The 22,246-nt window shown below is 35.0% G+C and overlaps 2 protein-coding genes across 5 annotated transcripts; both read left to right on the forward strand.

Annotated features, from left to right (window-relative positions):
- The first annotated feature begins 1,846 nt into the window (after positions 1-1,846).
- On the forward strand, positions 1,847-20,743 carry LOC111401686. 2 transcript variants are annotated; one of them, XM_023029546.1, is made up of 5 exons: positions 1,847-1,860; positions 4,098-4,104; positions 19,701-20,060; positions 20,155-20,294; positions 20,609-20,743. In XM_023029546.1, the coding sequence occupies exons 3-5, from the start codon at positions 19,754-19,756 to the stop codon at positions 20,720-20,722; spliced, it is 561 nt and encodes a 186-aa protein (XP_022885314.1). In that variant the 5' UTR covers positions 1,847-1,860; positions 4,098-4,104; positions 19,701-19,753; the 3' UTR covers positions 20,723-20,743. The 2 variants fall into 2 exon arrangements, with proteins under 2 accessions (XP_022885314.1, XP_022885313.1); XM_023029545.1 differs by lacking the exons at positions 1,847-1,860; positions 4,098-4,104 and having other exon boundaries at positions 19,639-20,060.
- Positions 4,808-10,751, forward strand: LOC111401685 (nucleobase-ascorbate transporter 6-like). Of its 3 annotated transcripts, none has more exons than XM_023029544.1 (15): positions 4,808-4,957; positions 5,087-5,225; positions 5,547-5,644; positions 5,745-5,918; positions 6,503-6,603; positions 6,794-6,869; positions 6,991-7,050; positions 7,272-7,456; positions 8,246-8,342; positions 8,728-8,814; positions 9,406-9,464; positions 9,565-9,656; positions 9,760-9,837; positions 9,938-10,098; positions 10,312-10,530. In XM_023029544.1, exons 2-15 carry the CDS (start codon positions 5,126-5,128, stop codon positions 10,528-10,530), a joined length of 1,587 nt encoding a protein of 528 aa, XP_022885312.1. In that variant the 5' UTR covers positions 4,808-4,957; positions 5,087-5,125. The 3 variants fall into 3 exon arrangements, with proteins under 3 accessions (XP_022885312.1, XP_022885311.1, XP_022885310.1); XM_023029543.1 differs by having other exon boundaries at positions 4,808-4,933; XM_023029542.1 differs by having other exon boundaries at positions 4,809-4,998; positions 10,312-10,751.
- Positions 20,744-22,246: the final 1,503 nt, after the last annotated feature.

Genomic DNA, 22,246 nt, shown 5'->3' on the forward strand with positions numbered 1-22,246 from the left:
CAAAATCTGTTGAGCTGGGCCTAAGTCCTTCATGTCGAAGGACTTGGAGAATTCCTTCTTTAACTGTCTGATTTTTGTTGCATCTTGTGCGACGATCAGCATGTCGTCTATATACAATAGAAGAGCAACAAAATTGCCATCCGAAAAGTGTAGAATATAAATGCACTGATCCGCAGTTGTTCTTTTATAGCCTTAACTCACCATGAAAGAGTCAATTTTTTTGTACCACTGTCTGGGTGCTTGCTTAAGACCATATAAGCTCTTCTTTAGCTTGCAAACGAAGTTTTCTTTCCCTAAAACTTCAAAACCTTCTGACTGTTCCATATAAATTTCTTCATATAAATCACCATGAAAAAATGCTATTTTTACATTTATCTGTTCAAGCTCTAGATTCAAACTGGCTATTAATCCAAGGATAACTCGAATTGAGGCCATTTTTACAACAGTTGAAAAAATCTCGTTAAAGTCAACTCCCTTCTTCTGAAGAAATCATTTGACTACCAAACGGGCTTTATATTTTACCACTTTTCCACTGCCATCTTTCTTGAGCTTGAAAACATATTTATTCCTTAATGTCTTCTTTCCCTTCGAAAGCTCAACTAACTCATATGTTTGATTTTTCTGCAGTGACTCCATCTCATTCTGCATTGCTTGTATCCACTTGTCTTTGTCCACATGAGTTTGTGCTTCTTGAAAGCTCTCTGTCTCTCCTTCGTCAGTGAGCAAAATGTACTCTGATTCTAGATATCTTGTTGATGGAGTCCGTCCTCGTTCAGATCTTCTTACCTGTGGATCGTTGATTTCAGGAGGTGCATCATCTGGCTGATGTGATGGTCCAACAACTTCTGGTGAAGAGGATTATGACTCTCCTTGATCAATATCCCCTTCTTCATCCTCTTGTTCTATTTCCGGCATTTCCTCATGCACATCGTCGTTATCTATAGTGAATTGTGCTGGTGCTGAATCTGGAGCAATATTTTGGGCACCAAAATTAGAATTAGGATATATTGTGGGCTTTTCAATATCTTCTAATGTTTGGTTTTCATAGAACACTACGTCCCTGTTTCTGATGACCTTCTTTGTCTTTGGATCCCATAATCCGTATCCAAATTTCTCATCTCCATCGCCTATAAAGATGCATGGAGTGGTCCTTGCATCTAGCTTTTGTCTTAGCTCCTTGGATATATGTGCAAAGGCTAAACAGCCAAATACTCTCAAGTGAGAGTAGGAGGGATATTTATCAGACCATACTTTCTCCGAAATTTCAAAATTCAACGGCATCGATGGTGATCTGTTGATCAAGTAGCAGGCGGTTCGAACAGCTTCTCCCCAAAATGGCTTTGGCAGCTTAGCCATACTTATCATGCTTCTGACATTTTCCATGATCGTCCTATTTATCCTCTCGGCGACTCCATTAAGTTGTGGGGTACGTGGGACCATCTTCTCATGTCGAATACCGTATGTCTTGCAATAGGCATCAAACTCTTTGGAAGTATACTCGCCTCCATTATTTGTGCGAAGACATTTCAGCGTCTTTCCTATTTCACGCTCTACCATGGCATGAAATGATTTGAAGTAATCCAATACTTGGTCCTTCGTCTTTAAGAAATATACCCATACCTTTCGAGAACCGTCATCAATGAATGTTAAAAAATACTTGTTACCGCCTAGTGATTCAACCTCCAAGGGACCACAAACATCAGAGTGTACTAGATTGAGCAACTCTGATCTTCTCGTAGAAGAGAAATTGAAGGAGACTCTATGTTGCTTACCAAATAGACAGTGACTGCAAGGATCCGCGCAGCTTCCTTGGCAACTGTGATTAGCTCCTTCTTTGTTAAAGTAGACAATCCCTTCTCACTCATGTGACCAAGTCTCTAGTGCCACAAATTTTGAGAAGCTTCACGTTCTACTACATTGAGGCTATCCACATGCATTTTCATATTAGTCTTGTATGAAATGCCACATATATGTCCTCGAGTGACAACCATGGAGCATTCTATCATTTTCCATGTGCTATTGATAAATTGATTGACATAGCCCTGTTTGTCAAGGGCTATCACTGAAAGTAGATTTAGCCGAAGATCAGGTACATGTCGAACATCCTTCAGGGTTATTTTACACCCAAGGTTCGTTTGTATCTGAACATCACCAATTCCTATGATCTTAGAAGAACTAGTATTTCCCATCTTCACTGCACCAAAGTCGTCGGCTTTGTATGTTGTGAAGAAATATTTACGTGGAGTGGCGTGATAAGATGCTGCAGTGTCTATTACCCGCTCAATATCTTGGTTTGAGACATGAAGACATGTCTCCTCATGGATGGAGCAGATAGCCACCTCCCCAAAAATAGTGACTAGTGTCTCTCCTTCCTTATTTTTCGGATGCGAACTGTTGTGGCCTTGCTCTCGTAGCAATTTTCTGCAGTTCTGCTTCAAGTGGCCCTCCATACCACAATAGTAGCACTTGTAAGTAGGTTTCCTTCCATCTATGGATCTACCCCTACTTTTGCTTCTGCCTCTCCCCTCGCCTCGAACGTCTCCTTGCTGTCTTCCCCAGTTCATTGTGACAAGGGCATGTGATTGGTTCATGTCTACTTCTTTTCTCTTGGCCTCTTCATTAAATAGGGCATCCTTAACCATAGACATGGTAAGTTTTCCATCAGGGGCTGAGTTTCTAAGAGATACTACTAATGTCTCCCAACTATCAGGAAGAGAACTTAAAAGTAGTAAGGCTTGTATTTCATCCCCAAACGGCATCTCCACAGATGACAGTTGGTTTACCAAGCTCTGAAATTCACTGGTGTGCTCAGCAACTGAAGTTCCACTCTTTAACTTTAGATTCACCAAACGCCTCATCAACAGGGCTTTGTTTCAAGCGGTCTTGGCTTGGTACATGTCCTCCAGAATCTTCTAGAGGGCATATGCATCTGTCTCCTGTGCTACATGGTGAAAAACACTATGGTCAATTCATTGTCGAATTTGATCGATAGTTTTTCTATTTAGCTTCTTTCACTCCGTCTCCTTGGTAGGATCGAGGTTTATAACTTTGGCTTCCAAGAGATCATACAAATCCTTACAACTAAGGAGGTCTTCCATTCGAGGCCTCCACGGTGTGTAATTGGTGGCAGTGAGCTTGATCATAGCTCCTGATGAAAATTCCTCCATTGATATCTTGGCTTGCTAAAGCTTTATCAAAAACTACGAGGGCTAATTGATGAACCTGGCTCTGATACCACTTGTTGTGATTCTCCGATCACGAGAAGAGAATAAAAGAGGAAAAATAATTTTATTTCTACTTGAATAGAATTTACAACGGAGTTTACAAACTCAAAAAAACCTCTCAAAATAGTCTCTCTAATCTCTCTTTTATCTCTCTTCTCTATCCTATTTTTCTTCCCCTCAAGGGACATCTATTTTCTCTTTATGGTAGCACATATTTATAGAAAATTTTTGGCTACAAACTGTCATAAACTTGTGTCGAAAAACCAATCAATAATTGCTGCTGGAGAATTTCATTTCAAATTGTCTTCTTTTATAAATGTTTCTTCTCCATTATGCAATTGAAGTTGTGGCTATCAAAAAAGGTGGAGAGTTTTAATTCAAATTTTCTTCTTCATCCATGCATGTGGATTCTTCTACATTAAGAAAATGAAATTCAACAATTTCGGCGGGAAGAAACTTGATTAATATGCGGCTGGAACACATCATACCAAAACATCTTTCTTTGCTTTTTCTTCTTTTGGCTTGGATACTTTTTTAAATGTTTAATAAATACACCATGCGCCCATATTATATTTAATTAAAAAAAGAAAAAGAAAAAAGAAAGAAGCTTTAAAGCAAGACGGATATACATGCTAATTCTAATTGGAAGATGCTTGAGCTACAGGGGTTCTGTGAACAGAATCCCTATAGATACTCACAACATAGGTAGGGTGGGTGGGGTTTGGACATTATTTTATACATGCGTCTACTGTGAGTACCTATAGGGGTTCTGTGAAAATAGAACCTTTCACAGAACCCCCTGTCATCTCAATTTAATCCTTTCACAGAACCCCTGTCATCTCAGTTTAATCCTAATTCATATGGCGACTTAACAAATTGTCGATTAATTTAATTGATGGCCACTGAACTTCACCGTTCGTGTTACCTTGGCCACTAAGAGTCATTATTGACTTTACAAAATATTTCATTTAGAGCACATATTCAAGTTTGGCGTCCATTTTTTTAACTAAAGCTCCTATTTATTTGTATTGCGACTTACTAGACAAATACATAGAATGTCTAATTCGTTTGGTAGCCATTTTTTTTAAAATACATTTTTTTCTCTATTCTTTTCAACCACACATTCTTTATTAAAATAATATTACATATAAATAAAAAACCTTTCCTTATTTCTCAATCACACATTTCAAATCAATTTACTATTTTAAAATACATTTTTACATAAAAATGCCTATCAAACACACACAAATAATGAAAGTCAAATTTAATTTGCATTTTGAATGAAACATTAGGCGAAGTTCAGTAGTCTGAATTAATTTCATAATGGAAGCAAATAAAAACAAGAAAATGAGGGGGAATGCGGCCAATGCATAGTTTCTTTTTATCTTCTCATTTTGCTCACACTTTTCCCTGCTATTTTTTCTACTTCTTTTATCTTAGCTTTAGGCAAAATATACTCTTTTCCTCCCTTTTTTAGTCTCTTTTTGTGCAACACTTCTTTGATTTTCACCACTTTACTTTACTACATTTCAATTTTTATTTTGCTAATATAAAAGCTATTCTTTTCACAGCCGGGTCCATATATATTTCATTTTACAGCAATAACTACACTTCTTAACACACAAAATATCCCTTATTGCCGTTATACTCGAGCCTTCACTTTCCCACCAGCATTTCGTGTTCTTTACTTTTTACTGCTAGCAAAAAAGGTGGGGGTGCCATGTATACATAATGTGGGTGATTTCTTGATTATCTTGAACCTTTGGTTTCTGGGGTACTCATAAAGTTTCAGTTTTTCTTTCAATTTTGCAGTCATTTTTATGGGATTCTGATAGATTTTATGATTTCGGGTTTGTTTTCAGATTTGTATCATTTGCATTTTGTTCTACAAGGAGTAAGAAATGGCGCCGATAGTGGTGAAGCCTGATGACCCACCGCCGCATATACCAAAAGATCAGCTTCCCAATGTTTTCTACTGCATTACCAGTCCTCCTCCATGGCGTTAGTATCTTATCATATTCATACTGTTTCTTTATAGTCTTAGTAAATACTTTCTGCTATTATTTTGAGGTCTTTGTTATGAAGTGGTAGTGCTTGTGAGTGTAATGAAGAAGCTTGCCTGTGGGGATTCTTTAAGCCACTCGCTGTGTAAATAATCTCGTTTAAAGTATAGTGCCAGTTTGAAGTAATTCCTACGTCTCTGAATATCAAGGATATCTTTTACCTCTTTTTTGAATCTAGTTACTTGTAAGTTTTATAAGTTAATACAAAAAATGGTTTCGAGCAATTTCAATTTCACAATGCGTGGCTTTTGTGTTACAGCTGAGGCCATCCTTCTTGGATTTCAACATTATATAGTAATGCTTGGCACAACCGTCATCATACCCACAGCGCTGGTTCCTCAAATGGGGGGAGGAAATGTGAGCTATTAGTGCTTAAATGACATTAAATTTTCTCCATTATTTTTTTCCTATATGTTTCATATTTATTGACCTTTCCAAATACACGCTCTATTTCCAGGAGGAGAAAGCTAAAGTTATTCAGACTCTGCTGTTTGTTGCTGGATTGAACACTCTATTGCAATCACTCTTTGGAACAAGATTACCTGTTGTGATCGGAGGGTCATACACTTTTGTTGCACCCACAATTTCGATTATCCTGTCTGGTCGATGGAATGATCCAGACCCTGTTTCGGTGAGCGATCTTGATACTGTACCCAATGCCTTTTGTTCTTCAGATGTCATGAGTCCTGCAGTGCTTGCTATATAAACTTATAGCATGTTTGTTTGTGCATAAAAATGAATTGAATATACCTTTAAGTTGCTTCCTTTGCCAAACATGATTTTCAAAATTACATTTTTGTCTAGAAAGTAATTTTTAAGCACTACTAAGAACCAGTTTGCTGGATTTTTGAAAAGAAACTAAGAAATTACTTTTGAACATGTTTAAATTTTGAAAGTTCTTTGTTTGGCAACAAGAGTAGTCAGCTTCCTCTGGATGCTCTCTCAGAAGAAGTAGAAGCAAAAGCAGAAGTCCTGTCAAATTGGACCTAAAAATACTATTGAGATGCACTTGGTGGTTTGTCACCCAAATGTCCATGTTGATAGAAATTCAGCTATTTGTTATGAGTGAGTTGAAAATTAAATGGTGCTAAAGCCTAGTAAGTCTCAGGGCAACATTGCACTGAGGGAGCTTTATTAAAAGTGGTGTAAATTGCCTCTAGTTACTTTTGGTGAAATTTGGTCCAAATAAATGATTTACTTCCAATGGCTGCGCAGAAATTCAAGAAGATAATGAGGGCCACACAGGGTGCACTTATTGTAGCTTCAACCATTCAAATAGTACTAGGTTTCAGTGGCCTTTGGCGTAATGTTGCAAGGTTTGTTTGCATTACAAAATTAATATACATGTACTTAGTTTCCTTGCTTAGCTTAACTGGACCTTGTTTCTCCTGATACTGTTTATAATCAACATGTCTGTTGTAATGATATATTTATCCAGTTTTTTATGCAGTGTTTTGATTGTTCTCAGTATCATTAAAACTAACTTAATATATCCATGTTATCTAGGTACCTGAGTCCACTTTCAGCTGTTCCACTAGTTGCTCTTGCAGGTTTTGGGCTTTATGAGTTTGGTTTCCCTGGGGTATGCACGAGTCTTTACTGGATCTCTCTCTTTCTGTCGAAATGATTTTACTTTGTTTGACTACTGGCTTTTGTTAGTTGCTAAAAGGGGTTGGATACGATCTCTTTCCTTTTTTCTTTAGGTTGGCAAATGTGTTGAAATTGGGTTGCCACAGCTCATAATTGTAATTTTTATTTCTCAGGTAATAGTCTTAATTGCACTTTGACAATTCTCTTACATGATTTAGGAACGCCACTTTCCATTTCATAACATTTTTGGTAAAGTTCAACATATCTTATGTCACATGCCATCTTGTAGTTAAATGTTTTAGGATAGATATAATTTTTCTTATTATTGCAGTATTTGTTCTATGCGATCCAATTCCAAGAAGCGTTCTACTGTTAATTTTTATGGTTATTGCAGTATCTGGTTGACCTGATAAAGCCAGGAAAGCATATCTTTGAACGTTTTGCGGTTTTAATCACGGTGGTGATTGTATGGATTTATGCTCATTTACTTACTGTGGGTGGGGCATATAACGATAAAGCACCAAAGACTCAAACAAGCTGCAGAACCGATCGTGCAGGACTCATTGACGCTGCTCCATGGTAAGCAAATCCCCCCTTTCCCCTCTTAACGTTAGTAGTCAATTACTCTGGTATTTTCGCTTGTTACCCAGTCATTTGATGGCATAATTTCAATGTTGGACGCATCATTTGTTTTACAATCAAGTGGGTTAATTCTTTAATTGCCATCATGCACTTAGATTGCTTTGGGCAAGGATGGGCAGAAGCTGTTTAGAGATTTAATCCCCAATAACAATCCTGAAAGCAATAATAATTGAGAAGAAAAACAGAAATACGCATGCACATGCAAACAAACAAATTTTGTAGTGGCTTGCTCTCAACGGGAGATCTGCATTCACTTGCCGCTACAGTAATTTGTTTATACTTGCATACATTAATTTTTTTTCATGAGATGTCTCGCTGAATTTGGATGACATTTGCGTACATAATCATCTTTCATCTAGCCCAGTAAAGAAATGCAGAAGAAAGTGCGTTAAGCTGTTCATTCTTAATGAACCTTAAGGGCGGATTCAATGAGTTTTCCAATTATGCTGCTATCATATTGATTTAAAATCTTCAAATGGATAATAAATTACTACAGATTAATCATTAACAAGGTAGTGGATAATCTTTACTAATCTGATTGTCTGTCTCATCATACATGAGTGAGCTCAATTGGAGTGACTAATGTGCAATGGTTAAATTACAGCAATGGTTTGGTACTAACAGCATTTGGTGCATTTTGTTTTGAATTGCTAATGTTAACTATAAACAAATGCATTGATGCACTTGGCCAACGAGTTCTTCATGGTTTTCGGGGTATCCTTGCAGGATAAGAGTTCCATACCCGTTTCAATGGGGAGCACCTTCATTTGATGCTGGTGAAGCCTTTGCCATGATGATGGCAGCGTTTGTTGCTCTTGTAGAGGTTTGTTTTCAGCATTGCTCAGTGCTTACAAAATTGCAGTATCATTCGGTGCTCTATTGTCGTTCCATCCAGTAATTGGCATCCCTTTTATAACCATAGATTCTTGTTTACAATCAAATTTGGGTTCTGCTGATTTTTGATTATTCAGAGCATGTATGCCTAAGCTTGACTACTGAAAAAATTATGTACTGAAAATCTAAAGAAAGTAACTTCCACAAATCTCAAACACGTTTGGCAAAAAAGTTAGTACAAAGTAGCTTTAAAGCTTAACCAAACATGCTTTCATTGTGTTGTTTTTTTATTTCTTTTTTATTATGCATAAATTCTTCGACTATTTCTAACTCTCCTTTTTTTTTTTGCACATTTTTCCAAATGGTAAATGCAGTCCTGTGGTGCCTTCATTGGTGCGTCCAGATTATCTAGTGCAACTCCTTTGCCACCATCTATTCTTGGCCGTGGTATTGGCTGGCAGGTAAATACGACACCTCATAGGCCCCGTCCATCAGACCTCCCATCCCAAAAAATTAAAAAATTAAAAAATTAAAAGTAAAAGAGTCACATTCGAAGGAGAAAAGAGAAGGGAAGAATAAAATTGCAAGGCCAATATTGTTTACCTGGATAAATTTGTTGCATTGTTCATACATCCAATCATCTTCTTTGTACATTGTTTGCTCAAATCTAAACAAACCTCAATATGCTATAAGCAAGAGATAATACAAAAGTGAATAATTAATAAACATTGTGAAGTCATTTCTGATTGTGAATGGTTAAGGTGAAAATTCACTGTGAAAGTTTACTTTCTGGGTCACCTTTGATCAATAAATTATATCGTTTTGCTCAGGAAATAGGTGATAATTAAGGTCAGGAAACATTTTGGATGATTTCTTTATGCTTCAGAATGGAAACATTGAAGATGAATACGTGATTGACATACTTGTATCAGTAAAGATTTTGTTAATCAATTATTTTGAATGTAAAGAACTCAAGAGGCATATCCAGTTCCATTTTCAAATGATTTTTCTCAAAGCATTTCTAAAATTATTTGCCTATGTTAATGTCTCAGGGCGTTGCTATCTTGTTGTCCGGTTTGTTTGGAACTGGAAATGGATCATCAGTTGCTGTGTAAGAGATTACATTTTTTTTTTCTGCTTAATTACTTAATTCTAACTTATTCAGTCATAACTTCCTTATAATTCGACTGCTTTTCTTTGCTCCTGTAAAGTGAGAACGTTGGCTTGATAGGACTGACGCGTGTTGGCAGTCGAAGAGTTGTGCAGATATCTGCTGGATTCATGCTTTTCTTTTCTGTTCTTGGTTGAGTACTCTAAAATTTTCAATTCATGCAGATTAGTTGATCTCTTTCCTAAGTAATCTCTTTCTGTTGTATCGTCTTAATTAAGAATAATTTCCTCTGCAGGCAAATTTGGAGCAGTCTTCGCTTCTATCCCAGCACCAATTTTTGCTGCTTTATATTGTGTTTTTTTTGCTTATGTTGGTATGCATAACTAACCCGTCAAAAATCTCACTTTGAATTTCTTAAAGCTATTATTGATATATGAACTTATTCTGTAATTTTAATTAACATGAATATACAGGTTCAAGCGGTCTAGCTTTTCTTCAGTTCTGCCAGCTTAACAGTTTCCGCAACAAATTCATATTAGGCTTTTCGATATTCATGGGATTGTCCGTGCCCCAATACTTCAACGAGTACACTGCTATTAAGGGCTATGGCCCTGCCCACACGTCTGGGAGATGGGTATGCACAAAAAATTACTTTATTAGTGCGTTTTATGTACATCATTAGACCATACTCAACAATACAATGAACGAGATTTTAGCGTTTATTTAATCATTAATACTATTGAGTATCTGGTCCATCTTACCAAATATGCCATTAGTGGTTAAATTTCTTGCTTCTTCCAAAGTTTTACTCACAAAAATGTTGATTTTGCTTGTTTTCTGTGGCCAGTTCAACGACATAATAAACGTCCCTTTCTCATCGGAAGCCTTTGTGGCCGGGATATTGGCGTATTTTCTCGACAACACATTAGACAAGAAGGATCCTCAAGTAAGGAATGATAGAGGAAGACATTGGTGGGACAGATTCCATTCCTTCAAGAGTGATGCAAGAAGTGAGGAATTCTATTCCCTTCCCTTCAATCTCAATAAATATTTCCCATCTGTGTAAGTTTTCCTCGTGTCGTTAAGTAGTTCTTAATAACTAAATATGGGCCAAAGAGACCGTACCATTGTTGTTCAACTTTTATAATTTGTAACATGGTAAAGAAATATAAACAGCCTGACCATTTCAAGGAAGTATAGAGTCGATTCTTGAGTCTCAGAGTCAATGAACTTGTTGATGTTTGTTCGAATTTATTTCTTTATCTATAAATCTATTTGTTATGAATATGAATTTGAAGTAGCAATGAAGCAATGGTTACGAATTTTCAGTTGTCAAGTTGAGCTGTATGTATGTTTTTTCTTAGATATAAATCCACACGTGCACGTAGAATATTGATCAAATGTGCTGAAATATGATTGAAATAGCAATATAGGAAAGGCCTTTATAAGGCATGTTAAACACCCTAGTATGTAATTGTTCGATATATGTTGATATTATTTTATGAGTAATGCTATTCATATTAAAGACTACTGTAATCGTCATCATCCTACGTGGCATACATGACTGCCACGTGTATACGTAAGGTGTCTATTAATAATTTTTACTATGAATAACATTATTCTTATTTTATAGGTGTAGTTTGTGTGTAGTGTTTTGAGGCCTTAATGAAAGCTCGAAAACTCATTTGTAACTGTGCAAAGCAATAATTCGAACCCAAATACTACTTTTGAACTCGAAGACCATAATACTATTTTTAGTTGGAAGAAAGGATTTAGGTAACCTATACCAGAATCACTTTCAATGTTCTGATATGTGCTCAAGAACCTTCGAAAATGCATATTTTTGGTAGTATAAATGAGTCTAAAATCATGAAACCAAATAGATTTTCTGAGTGTCCCTCAGCTTACTTCTATAACTCTCCTATTTGATAGCTTGTTTACAACTACGACCTTAACATTATACGCGGTTTAACGCCACTTTTGATGTACAGACTAATCTAGACGACCTTGTTGCTTTGGCCTCCCACCAGTTGCAAAAACTTTCTAATAATCTTATTTAATTAACAGTAACTCCATTATTAATCCTATTAAGCTTAGAGGTTAATCAAATAAAATGGAAGTCATAGTGAGATATGTTGACCAGCATTGCCCTTACAAAACACTAAAACTATAATCCTATTTGTTTGGTGATAGAGGGAAGGGGGGCTCGTAAGAATGTTTAATGCAATGGTGTGACATTTGGGCCTACAAAATATTGTTTTCAACCACTTAATTACATGAAAAAGAAAAGAAATTCTATGCTACCCACTCATTTCTTCATTTATATCATGAAAGAAACAAGAAAAATGAAAAACTTATCATTCGCATTCAAAGCTTTGTATCTATATATGGTAGAGAGTATTCGGTAAAGCAGATTTGATGGTATTGAATAGTATTAAGAAAGAAGTTAAAATCTTATTGATTGTACTGTCTTATATTGTTAACCATACATCAAATGTACTCCCGAAAAATAAAAAAACATGTTGAATATATATTTTCATCGAGAAATTATTTTTCTTTAAAATAAAATTAACCTCACTTGCATGCGCACATGCAAATACACTATTATTTACCTCGCATTTTTTTAATCTTAGTAAATCAAATTTGAAAAAAGAAGTAAATATAACCACACAAATCAATTTCCAATTTTCTAATATTTCTTGGAATTTTACTTTCTCACTTGAACATTCAGCCACAATCCCCTCTTAGACGAACCCCTCAATCAGTGGCAAAGTCACAGGGATGGTGACCGTTCCTGCAACATTTTGATTTTTTAATAAAAAATTATATAGAAATTCCAAATTTTTTGATATACATAATTACATATATTTTTTTGTTCCTTGAATACTTTTCACCTCCCCATTGTGAAATTCAGGTTCTGCCACAGTCCTCTATGGCTCTTTCCAAGGAACTCGACAAAATATTCTACAAATTTAGGGAAAGAGGTACCTCCTTACAAAGGATCAAGAACTTCAACTTTGTGTCCTTAGATCCACCACATGTTGGGTTCGAGAGCCTTGCTTTTGAATTACTCCGTGCTGCATCTTACATTTTGGTGAAATATAGCCCATGCTTGGCGATTTTAATTTAAGTCAAAATCAACAATTTATTTTAATCACAAATTTTATAGGATTCACAATTTTTCAATCACACATTTTCAGAGGAGGATTCAGGGATGGGCAGACCAGTGCTAAGCTCGTCTGTCCGCCCCAAATTCCCTTTAAAAAAAAAATTAGTAAATTTTTTTTTTATGTGTAAGTTATTATTATTATTTTCTGTGCTGTATTAGCCCGTGTTCATGCCGGAAGCTGGATCAACCAGTGACATTTTATCAATCTTTATCAAAATTTACTAAAAATATGATTTTAATATCCACCAAATAGGGACTATAATTCTATTTCATATACTAAAACAATATTTTCTTTTACGTTTTAACCTTATAATAATATATACAAATATAAGTAAAATTCATATGGTTGATGCAAATATTCCGACATTTCAATCAGATATCATACCGAAATTGTGGATAAAACGTGAGAGCCTTGTTTATTGGGCAGAGCATAAGATTTTTATTTGCCCATGCTTGCTAGAAGAGGGATTGCCCATCCCAATTTTTTTTTTTTCCCTTAAAGTTCTAGCATTGCTTGAGTCGTCTATAAACAACTTAATAATTTAGTAACGTGCACGTTATAAAACAAGAACTCAGTTGAATACGGTTCAAAAAACATGTTGAATATATATTTTCATCGAGAAATTATTTTTCTTTAAAATAAAATTAACCTCACTTGCATGCGCACATGCAAATACACTATTATTTACCTCGCATTTTTTTAATCTTAGTAAATCAAATTTGAAAAAAGAAGTAAATATAACCACACAAATCAATTTCCAATTTTCTAATATTTCTTGGAATTTTACTTTCTCACTTGAACATTCAGCCACAATCCCCTCTTAGACGAACCCCTCAATCAGTGGCAAAGTCACAGGGATGGTGACCGTTCCTGCAACATTTTGATTTTTTAATAAAAAATTATATAGAAATTCCAAATTTTTTGATATACATAATTACATATATTTTTTTGTTCCTTGAATACTTTTCACCTCCCCATTGTGAAATTCAGGTTCTGCCACAGTCCTCTATGGCTCTTTCCAAGGAACTCGACAAAATATTCTACAAATTTAGGGAAAGAGGTACCTCCTTACAAAGGATCAAGAACTTCAACTTTGTGTCCTTAGATCCACCACATGTTGGGTTCGAGAGCCTTGCTTTTGAATTACTCCGTGCTGCATCTTACATTTTGGTGAAATATAGCCCATGCTTGGCGATTTTAATTTAAGTCAAAATCAACAATTTATTTTAATCACAAATTTTATAGGATTCACAATTTTTCAATCACACATTTTCAGAGGAGGATTCAGGGATGGGCAGACCAGTGCTAAGCTCGTCTGTCCGCCCCAAATTCCCTTTAAAAAAAAAATTAGTAAATTTTTTTTTTATGTGTAAGTTATTATTATTATTTTCTGTGCTGTATTAGCCCGTGTTCATGCCGGAAGCTGGATCAACCAGTGACATTTTATCAATCTTTATCAAAATTTACTAAAAATATGATTTTAATATCCACCAAATAGGGACTATAATTCTATTTCATATACTAAAACAATATTTTCTTTTACGTTTTAACCTTATAATAATATATACAAATATAAGTAAAATTCATATGGTTGATGCAAATATTCCGACATTTCAATCAGATATCATACCGAAATTGTGGATAAAACGTGAGAGCCTTGTTTATTGGGCAGAGCATAAGATTTTTATTTGCCCATGCTTGCTCGAAGAGGGATTGCCCATCCCAAATTTTTTTCCCCCCTTAAAGTTGTTGCATTGCTTGAGTCGTCTATAAACAACTTAATAATTTAGTAACGTGCACGTTATAAAACAAGAACTCAGTTGAATACGGTTCAATTCACGTTACTAAACCTAACATAAGCATTTAGTTGCAGTGCGGGATCTTCTAGAAATATTTTCGACGCGAAAAATTCTCCGTCGATCATATTAAAATCATTTTGGTCTCGTCCTTTCTTATTTCATTTTTTGTTTTTTCTTTCATTAAGAGTGTATAAATGCTTTAAAATTCTTGATCAAGATTTTCTACCTTTTTCTTACAATTCAAATTATTAAAGAAAGGCCTTTTGCTTTTACGGTTTAGCTCTGAACCAGAATCTTAAAGTGTAAACCAGTGGAAGAATTGGAAGATTTTTTGTGCTCTCAAAGGCATAAATGTGATCTAATTTAAAATGAATTGAGAAGATTTTGTGACCAAATTACATTAATAATTTTGAGAAAAAAGTGGACCACTATGAATTGTCACTCGTCTGATTTGAAGACAGAAAAACCTCACAGATTATTTTGGCCAGAAAGTTGATTTTTTTGTGTTTGAAAGAAAGCCACATGATTTGTACCTTTTGTTTGTTTCCAAGCCTCAACAACTAATAATAAAACTTGTAATGACCAAACATCCCTCCTTCCCCGAACTACTAACATTCTACCTAGAGGTATAAAAGTGAGTCCCATCGAAGAAATGAAAAAACTTGACTCGTGTAAGGCTCGACTATTGGGGTATACGATTTGTGCAAATGAAACTCATTGAAAAATGAAAAAGGTTGTGGGATACTAAATAATGCGGATTGTGCCTTTGTTCAATTACTGACGGGCTGACTCAATTCATTTTGCACCGAATTTTAGCGATTGGTGAATTTTTGGGTTATAAATTTCAAAGATTGGGAAATTCAAATTGGTCAAGGAAATCTTTATTAATGATTTGAAATCCCATTCTTGTATTCCACTATGTAAAATTATTATGAGTAATAATTCAATCATTAAGATAAACCATCAAATTATTAGGACAAAAATTGAGATTGGAATGAGATTTCACATTAGATTATTACAAACAAAAGGTTTCACAAATTACAAAAGCTAGCCTCGTCCAGTCTTTATTACATCATGGATTATAACTTCTATATATTTTTTTTCTTCCTTGGCTTTGCCTTTCCCACATTTCTTTCTTTCTAAACGAAGCAACTAGACTCGAGAGATGAATTGTGCTGGACTCAATTCTCTAGATGCACGACTCGCGCAGAGTCAAAATGGAAAATTTTGTCAAAGCTCATGTGGATTGGGTCTTTGTCTATGAACCCGACCTAATCTAATTTACAACTTTAATGAAAACTAGAAACACAATAATGTACACCATGATAGATTAAAGGGACCATGCTAAACTAACAGAGAACCACTTCATGACAGAGACCCCACAAATAAGGTGGATGAATAATTTTTTATTCAAGCGGGATCCACGACATGTAAGACGCGATCACTCTTTTTATCAAACATTTTCAATCACTTTAGCATTTTCCTAGATTAAAGGGTTTTGCTATTCGTACACCAAGCTTGACAGTTCAGTATCTAACCCCCCTCACAAGAGGGGGGCCAGCAATTTTTTTATCGGATGAGGCCCCCCTCTTTTTGTGAGGAGGCTGTATACTGAGCTTCAACCATCAAATTCCTAGATTAAATGACAATATTTTACATTCTTAAATAAGAAAAATAAGCATGAAAATAAAAGGAGGTGGTTAAATCATAATTATAGAACAATGATACTCAACAGTATAATTTAATACTAATTAATGTTTGATTTTTGTAATCTATGAAGTCAACAAAAAATTTGATTTTGGTATATTTTGGGTCCAAATAATGGGAAACAAAATGAGAGTGAAGTCAGAGAAATAAGATGGGATGGTTGTAAAAAATGGAATTGTAATCCAAAAAATTGCAGGAATGTTTGTAAAAGCAGAAAATAGGACAAAAATAACTGCCCTTTTTCCTGTAGTGATTGGCTTATGCCAATCCTTCACACGCGACAACCACTTATTCTGCTTGTCTATCATGCTTCTTGTGCGTGCCGAGGTTTGGATGTTGACTCACGAAAAAATTATATTATAGAATCGAAATTTAATCGTCATATTTAAATAATAATTGGTGTTAAGTAAGGATGAACTAAATATTTTATGGCATTCGATAATTATCATTTAAGTAATTTAAAAGTAACGTTATTGCAACTCAATAACAGTGGTAAGAGGTTCGAATCGAGATCGAGCTGGTAGTAAAAAAAGTTACATAAGTAAATAAAAGCAAAACTTTAACTTGAATTGTAATCGTTCCAACATCAATTATAATTAAGCTAATTAAACCCATATTTTATCTTTATATTTAATATTAAATTTAAAATTCATGAAACTTGGAGGGGTGGGATAGGGTAGGAGTGGGACTGTTGATGTTTACTACGTTATCTTCCCACGGAATTTCAAGGTTGTGGTTTGGTGAGCAATGAGAAACGTCTCTCTCAATCCTCTATGGGTCCAGAGCCACGCCCATGCCAAAACCTTGCACCTAGTGATGTCAAATAGGTCGAGTGGTTCATCGATTCGATCGCTGGCTCGTTAAAAATCGGCTCGTGGGTGGCTCGGACTCGTCAAATGACGAGTCCGAGCCGAGCAGGGGCTCAATTCCAGGCTCAGCTCGTCAAGCCGGCTTGCGGGCTCATTAAAAAATATGTAAATTTACAAAAAAAAAAAAAAGCCAAAAAATGTGAAAAAAAAAAAATCATGAGCTCACGAGCGCCTCATGGGCTTGGCTTGGCCCACGAGCTTGTGGCTCGTGAGCTCATGAGCTCGTGGGCCAAGTCAAGCTCGTGGATCGAGCCGAGCTCGAGCTCGACTCGTCTTTCACGAGCTCCACTTGCCACGAGCCAGAGTCGAGCTCGTGGGTTAAAGGGTCAAGCCGAGCATTGCCATCCCTACTTACATCGTACACCGTCGTGATATTTTCGAACTGTTGAAAATGGATTGGTTTAAAAATAATTTAGAAGTCGTCCAAATCAAACAACTTTCACCCTTATAATGAATCGTTAAAATGTTGGTAAAATCTAAATTTAGTTGCCTGTTCGAGATTGTATTTTGGGCATTGAATTGATAAAAATAACGAATCAAAGGTCAAATCATCAAATCAACCTCCAATCACTTGAAAGTAGAATTGGCTTTATCAAAATATTAATAATAATAATAATAAAAAAAAAAAGGAAGAAGAAAAAAGAAAGAAAAACTCGTTGGTTTATGAGTGCATTAGTCCGTCGACACCAATCAACTAATTTTTGCCTTGCTTTTAAGATTTCCATTTTTTCATTTTCTTTTTAATTACTCGCGATCGGTTTTCAGATTGATTCTTGATATACTTTCCCCTCTACACTTTATGAAAACGATTTATTTGATAAACTTCATTATTCTATAATCAGTATTTCAAATTTTCTTCCATTTTCAAGTCTCTCGTTTTCTACTATTATAAAAGTAATACATATATTAATACTAAAAAATGTTAAATATGGAAAAACTTCAATCTTGCAAAAATTATTTTCAAGAAAAGAAAAAATACAATAAATCAATAAAAAATGAGAAGAAATAAACGAAGATGCATAGGAGGAGGAGTTTGAGGTAGGGAGCAAGTAATTGGCGCGTGATTTATCAATTTTTGACTAATAATGCTACCTATGAACGCATTACGTTGGCATGTAACGTCGTTTTATGCAAAGAATATAGTGAATAATTAAGTACGCGTGGCAATTCTTGATTTGACACCATCCCAACCAGTATTGCCCAACAGCTGGTTGTTAAAGTTTGTAACGTATCACCAGGAATATAAATTTAATTTTATTTTTTTAAGAGGCATTTATTTGTGATTACGAGGTAAATTTCAGACCTGCCCGACATTCTCTGTCCCCTTGTGCCCTCAAAATTATCACCATTCCACTGTAAAAGATAAATATTCCCTTGTATGCTATGATGAATGTCACATTATTATAATAGTATATTAAGAAAATATGTACCATATGGAAATAGATCAAATTGGACGCATGGTTAAGCTAAGGTTTAGATAATAGGTTTATAATTACTTGGACACCATTTGTTTATAATGTGATTTTACAATTGGTAAAAAATTAGACACTTTATGAGGATGACATTAGTTGTGGATAAGGTGAGTTGAGGAGAGCTACCTTCAATAAAAGTTGATTTCGTAATGTTATCTAATTAAAAATATGGATCTACATAGACGTCGATTTTGAAAAAGGTAGAATGTAATGACTCTAATTGCATCCATATCATTAAGTTAAAAAAATTTGTGGGTTGTAAAATCAGTTTGGTATACAGTCTTTAAAAGGATGATCTTCATTGTGAACAGGGTAAGATGAGGAGGGATGAGTAGATAATTGGTTTTGTTGCACCTCACCCCACGTGGCACCGAGTCCAGGGCCCTCTTATCCACGTGGTAAAAAGATGACCGACACTCGTTGGCTAAACAGCCAACCCACTCACTACAAACTACTCTTGTTCTTCTTTCTTGCAAACTACATATTTACTCAACCACAAGTTTATGTTATTTAGCTTCAATTGAGTTGTTTGCAATTGTTGATCATAATACAATTGTTTTCACGAATCAATCGTCGGAATCCGAACAACTTTTTTCTCCCGACGTTGAGTTTGTCCTATACCCACACTTCAGAGTACCGTCGGCTAGAAACTCGTGATCACATGCCGAAATTCGCTTTCGTATGTGCGAATGGGCCCGACTTCTATGTCCACATCATCCTTACGAAAAACGAGGTCAATAGGTTTTGCAAATTCACCTAATTGAGAGTATGAACCATCGTGAATATCGACTCAATAACGGTAAAATGTAATGACTTAATTGCGTCACACATCTCTAAGCTGAGCCTCACTTTATGAGTCTATAATCAATTGGACAAACTCTCCTTTCGGTGAGGAGGTTAATTTACCTTCGTAAAGTCGTATGACTGTAAATATGGGCCATTGTGAACATTACAATTCTAGTTGTAACCCACTTCGCTAAGCTAAGGTCTAATCTGTGAATCAATGTTAAGAGTGAATTCAACCCTATGTAATTATTGCAAGTCCACTTTTCAAATTTTTTATCTATGCAGTAGTAACGTAAGAATAATTATGATGGCTGTTTTTATCTCTTTCTAGGGATGAGAGATATATATAGAATTGAGGTCATGCTCATATGCCCCAGAATAAAGGCTGAAGGTGTGGCTATAAAGTGATTCTGCTATAATACCAAAACTCCCTTCTCAAAATCTCATTAAATCTAAAGAGAGAAACTCATTGAATTTCAGAGAGAGATGGGAAATTGCCAGGCCATTGATAATGCTTCTCTAGTGATTCAACACCCAAACGGAAGAGTAGACAAACTATATTGCCCAGTTTCTGCTAAGGAAATCATGAAAATGAACCCTGGTCATTATGTTGCTCTTCTACTCACCACCACTTTATACTCCTCCTCGACCACCACCGCCACAGCCACCACCGCCAAGAACGGAAGTTCAGTAGACAACAACAACATGCCAGTTCGGATTACGCGTATAAAACTCCTTAGGCCAACAGACAACCTTGTTCTTGGCCATGTTTATAGACTTATCACTACACAAGGTTGGTTTTTTCTTTTTTCTTTTTTCTTCGCCTAAATTATATTTATGGGATTATTGAGATTTTTTATTTATTTATTTGTGGGTGTTGTTTATAGAGGTGATGAAAGGATTGTGGGCTAAAAAACATGCAAAAATGAAGCAGCAACAGCCAGAACTAGATGAGAGGATTGTAGAGAAAGAAAGTTCAGATTTTGGTGCAGCAATTAGGAACTCTGATATGGAGAAAATCAAACAGGTAAACATATATATATATATATATATATATATATATATTAAAAATTTGACTCTCGTCTGAGTCTATAGCAAAGAAATCCTGTTTAGTTTATTGTTGTTAACATTTTTACAAACTAGAATTAAAATTTCTAAATCTTGACTCTCATCCAAGTTTATATATTGTGAAATACAGAAATTTCATATTTTGGATAGAATGAGGGAAGGTTTGGTATCATTCCTACCCATCTATTTAAAAAACCACCATATAATAATTTTTTTTTTTTTCTTGTTTTGTTCTGTAATTAATTATATATGTGAATTTTTGACAAATTTCAGGTGAAGCATGAAAGACATAGGTCAAGACATAACACAGCAACAAATTCTGGCGCTGCTGCAAAACCCAGAATTTGGCAACCTGCATTACAGAGCATTTCTGAGGCTGGAAGCTGATTTTTTTTTTTTTATCTCTCTAATGCTAACAAGAGATACTCAAAGTTGCACATTGTTCTTCTGTTTGTTAAATCGTCCTGTCTAAAAGTTCAAGATAGATTTTAGGGGATTTATTCATAATTCATTTATATTTTATTTTCACCATGTCCCTTATAAAATGGGTCGATTTCATTTTACTAAGTTCCCGATAATTGAAATTCGAATAAATAGGTGACGGTGTTTTAATATTATGTTAAATTACTTCATTTAAATATATATATATATAATATTAAAATGACTCAAAACAGATATAATCAAACACCATTGACACAGAAGTTACAAGTGATTCTGAACTGACGAGGAGACTTCTGAATTTATCCATTTATGTGTCGTTTTAGCTCATTTTGCTATCGATTTTGTATTATTTTCATTTTTTTAGTTGACCTGGGTGTGACAAGGGGCAAAGAGATAGACTCAAATCACAACTTGCATAATTAACGATTCTAATTGCATTTCACACCACTAAAAATACGTGTCTTACATTCACAAGTCATTGTTTCACGTCTTAAATTCACAAATCGTTGTTAGGGATGGATGAACTGTGGAGGATTACTTACAATAAAAGATGGGTTTCATAAGTTCACCTATAGGAGAATATGCAAGTTTGAACGTCTGTTCTGTAATAAATGATGGATTGTAATGATATTTTAATTGCGTCTTGTTAAAATATTTAGTTGTAAATTTTGAACTTATGTTTCATATTTTTAGAAGGGTAGTTGTGTCATTTTACTAGCACAGTTACGATAGTTTAAACTTTTTGCTCATTAGAGAATATAAATCATTGTATTCTCTTTTTGTACATGAATGTTATGGTTCTTTGAAACCCAACCCTAGCCCTCTTTTGCTTTCTTTGTATTTTTCTTTGATTTTGATTCATACTAACTTAAGATTTAACTTTGAGTTAATCCAATGTAATGACTCTAATTGTTTCTTACATTGCTAACTTAAAAATCTAACTTCAAGCTAATACCTAGTCGAACGCCCTCCATTTATAGATAACAATTGTGTTTTGCATCTTGCCTCAAAATCTTGATCATTTGAAATTTTGGTCAAGGTGATGGCTTTGAATCATTATCCTCCACAAAAGTGCATTTTGATTAGGATAATCTCAGGCTAGCAATTTATTAATGAAAAGGATGTGCACTATTCTTCCATATGACTAGATATATACCTTTCAATCTTAAACTCTTTATTAGATGCTTGGAAAAGATACGTTTCACCATCATATAGTGGGATAACTATAAACACTCTCAAAAGAAAAAAAATCATTAGAGAGTAACACTTGTAGAATCCAAAAATGGCATATTTAGTATAGAGTACATGCACCATTACAGACAATATTCAATAAGATTTTATCTTCATTTTTTTTCTTATTCCATCAAACAAATTATAGGTTGAGATTGCACGTATTAAGACTTGGGGCTCTATTTCATTTGATGTGAGATTTATCGTTAATATTCCCAGCAAGATGATGACTTGTTTGAG

The sequence above is a fragment of the Olea europaea genome, chromosome 10 (assembly GCF_002742605.1).
Source record: "Olea europaea var. sylvestris chromosome 10, O_europaea_v1, whole genome shotgun sequence".
Taxonomy (NCBI): Eukaryota; Viridiplantae; Streptophyta; class Magnoliopsida; order Lamiales; family Oleaceae; genus Olea; species Olea europaea.

What these genes read in the sequence shown, in the direction of transcription:
- LOC111401685 (XM_023029544.1), top strand. Translation starts at nt 5,126, where the DNA reads ATGGCGCCGATAGTGGTGAAGCCTGATGACCCACCGCCGCATATACCA. An exon ending in CTTTGGCGTAATGTTGCAAG is followed by an intron (nt 6,604 to 6,793) that starts GTTTGTTTGCAT and finishes CATGTTATCTAG; the next exon opens with GTACCTGAGTCCACTTTCAG. An exon ending in CTCATTGACGCTGCTCCATG is followed by an intron (nt 7,457 to 8,245) that starts GTAAGCAAATCC and finishes GTATCCTTGCAG; the next exon opens with GATAAGAGTTCCATACCCGT.
- LOC111401686 (XM_023029546.1), top strand. Translation starts at nt 19,754, where the DNA reads ATGGGAAATTGCCAGGCCATTGATAATGCTTCTCTAGTGATTCAACAC. An exon ending in TAGACTTATCACTACACAAG is followed by an intron (nt 20,061 to 20,154) that starts GTTGGTTTTTTC and finishes TGTTGTTTATAG; the next exon opens with AGGTGATGAAAGGATTGTGG. An exon ending in ATATGGAGAAAATCAAACAG is followed by an intron (nt 20,295 to 20,608) that starts GTAAACATATAT and finishes GACAAATTTCAG; the next exon opens with GTGAAGCATGAAAGACATAG.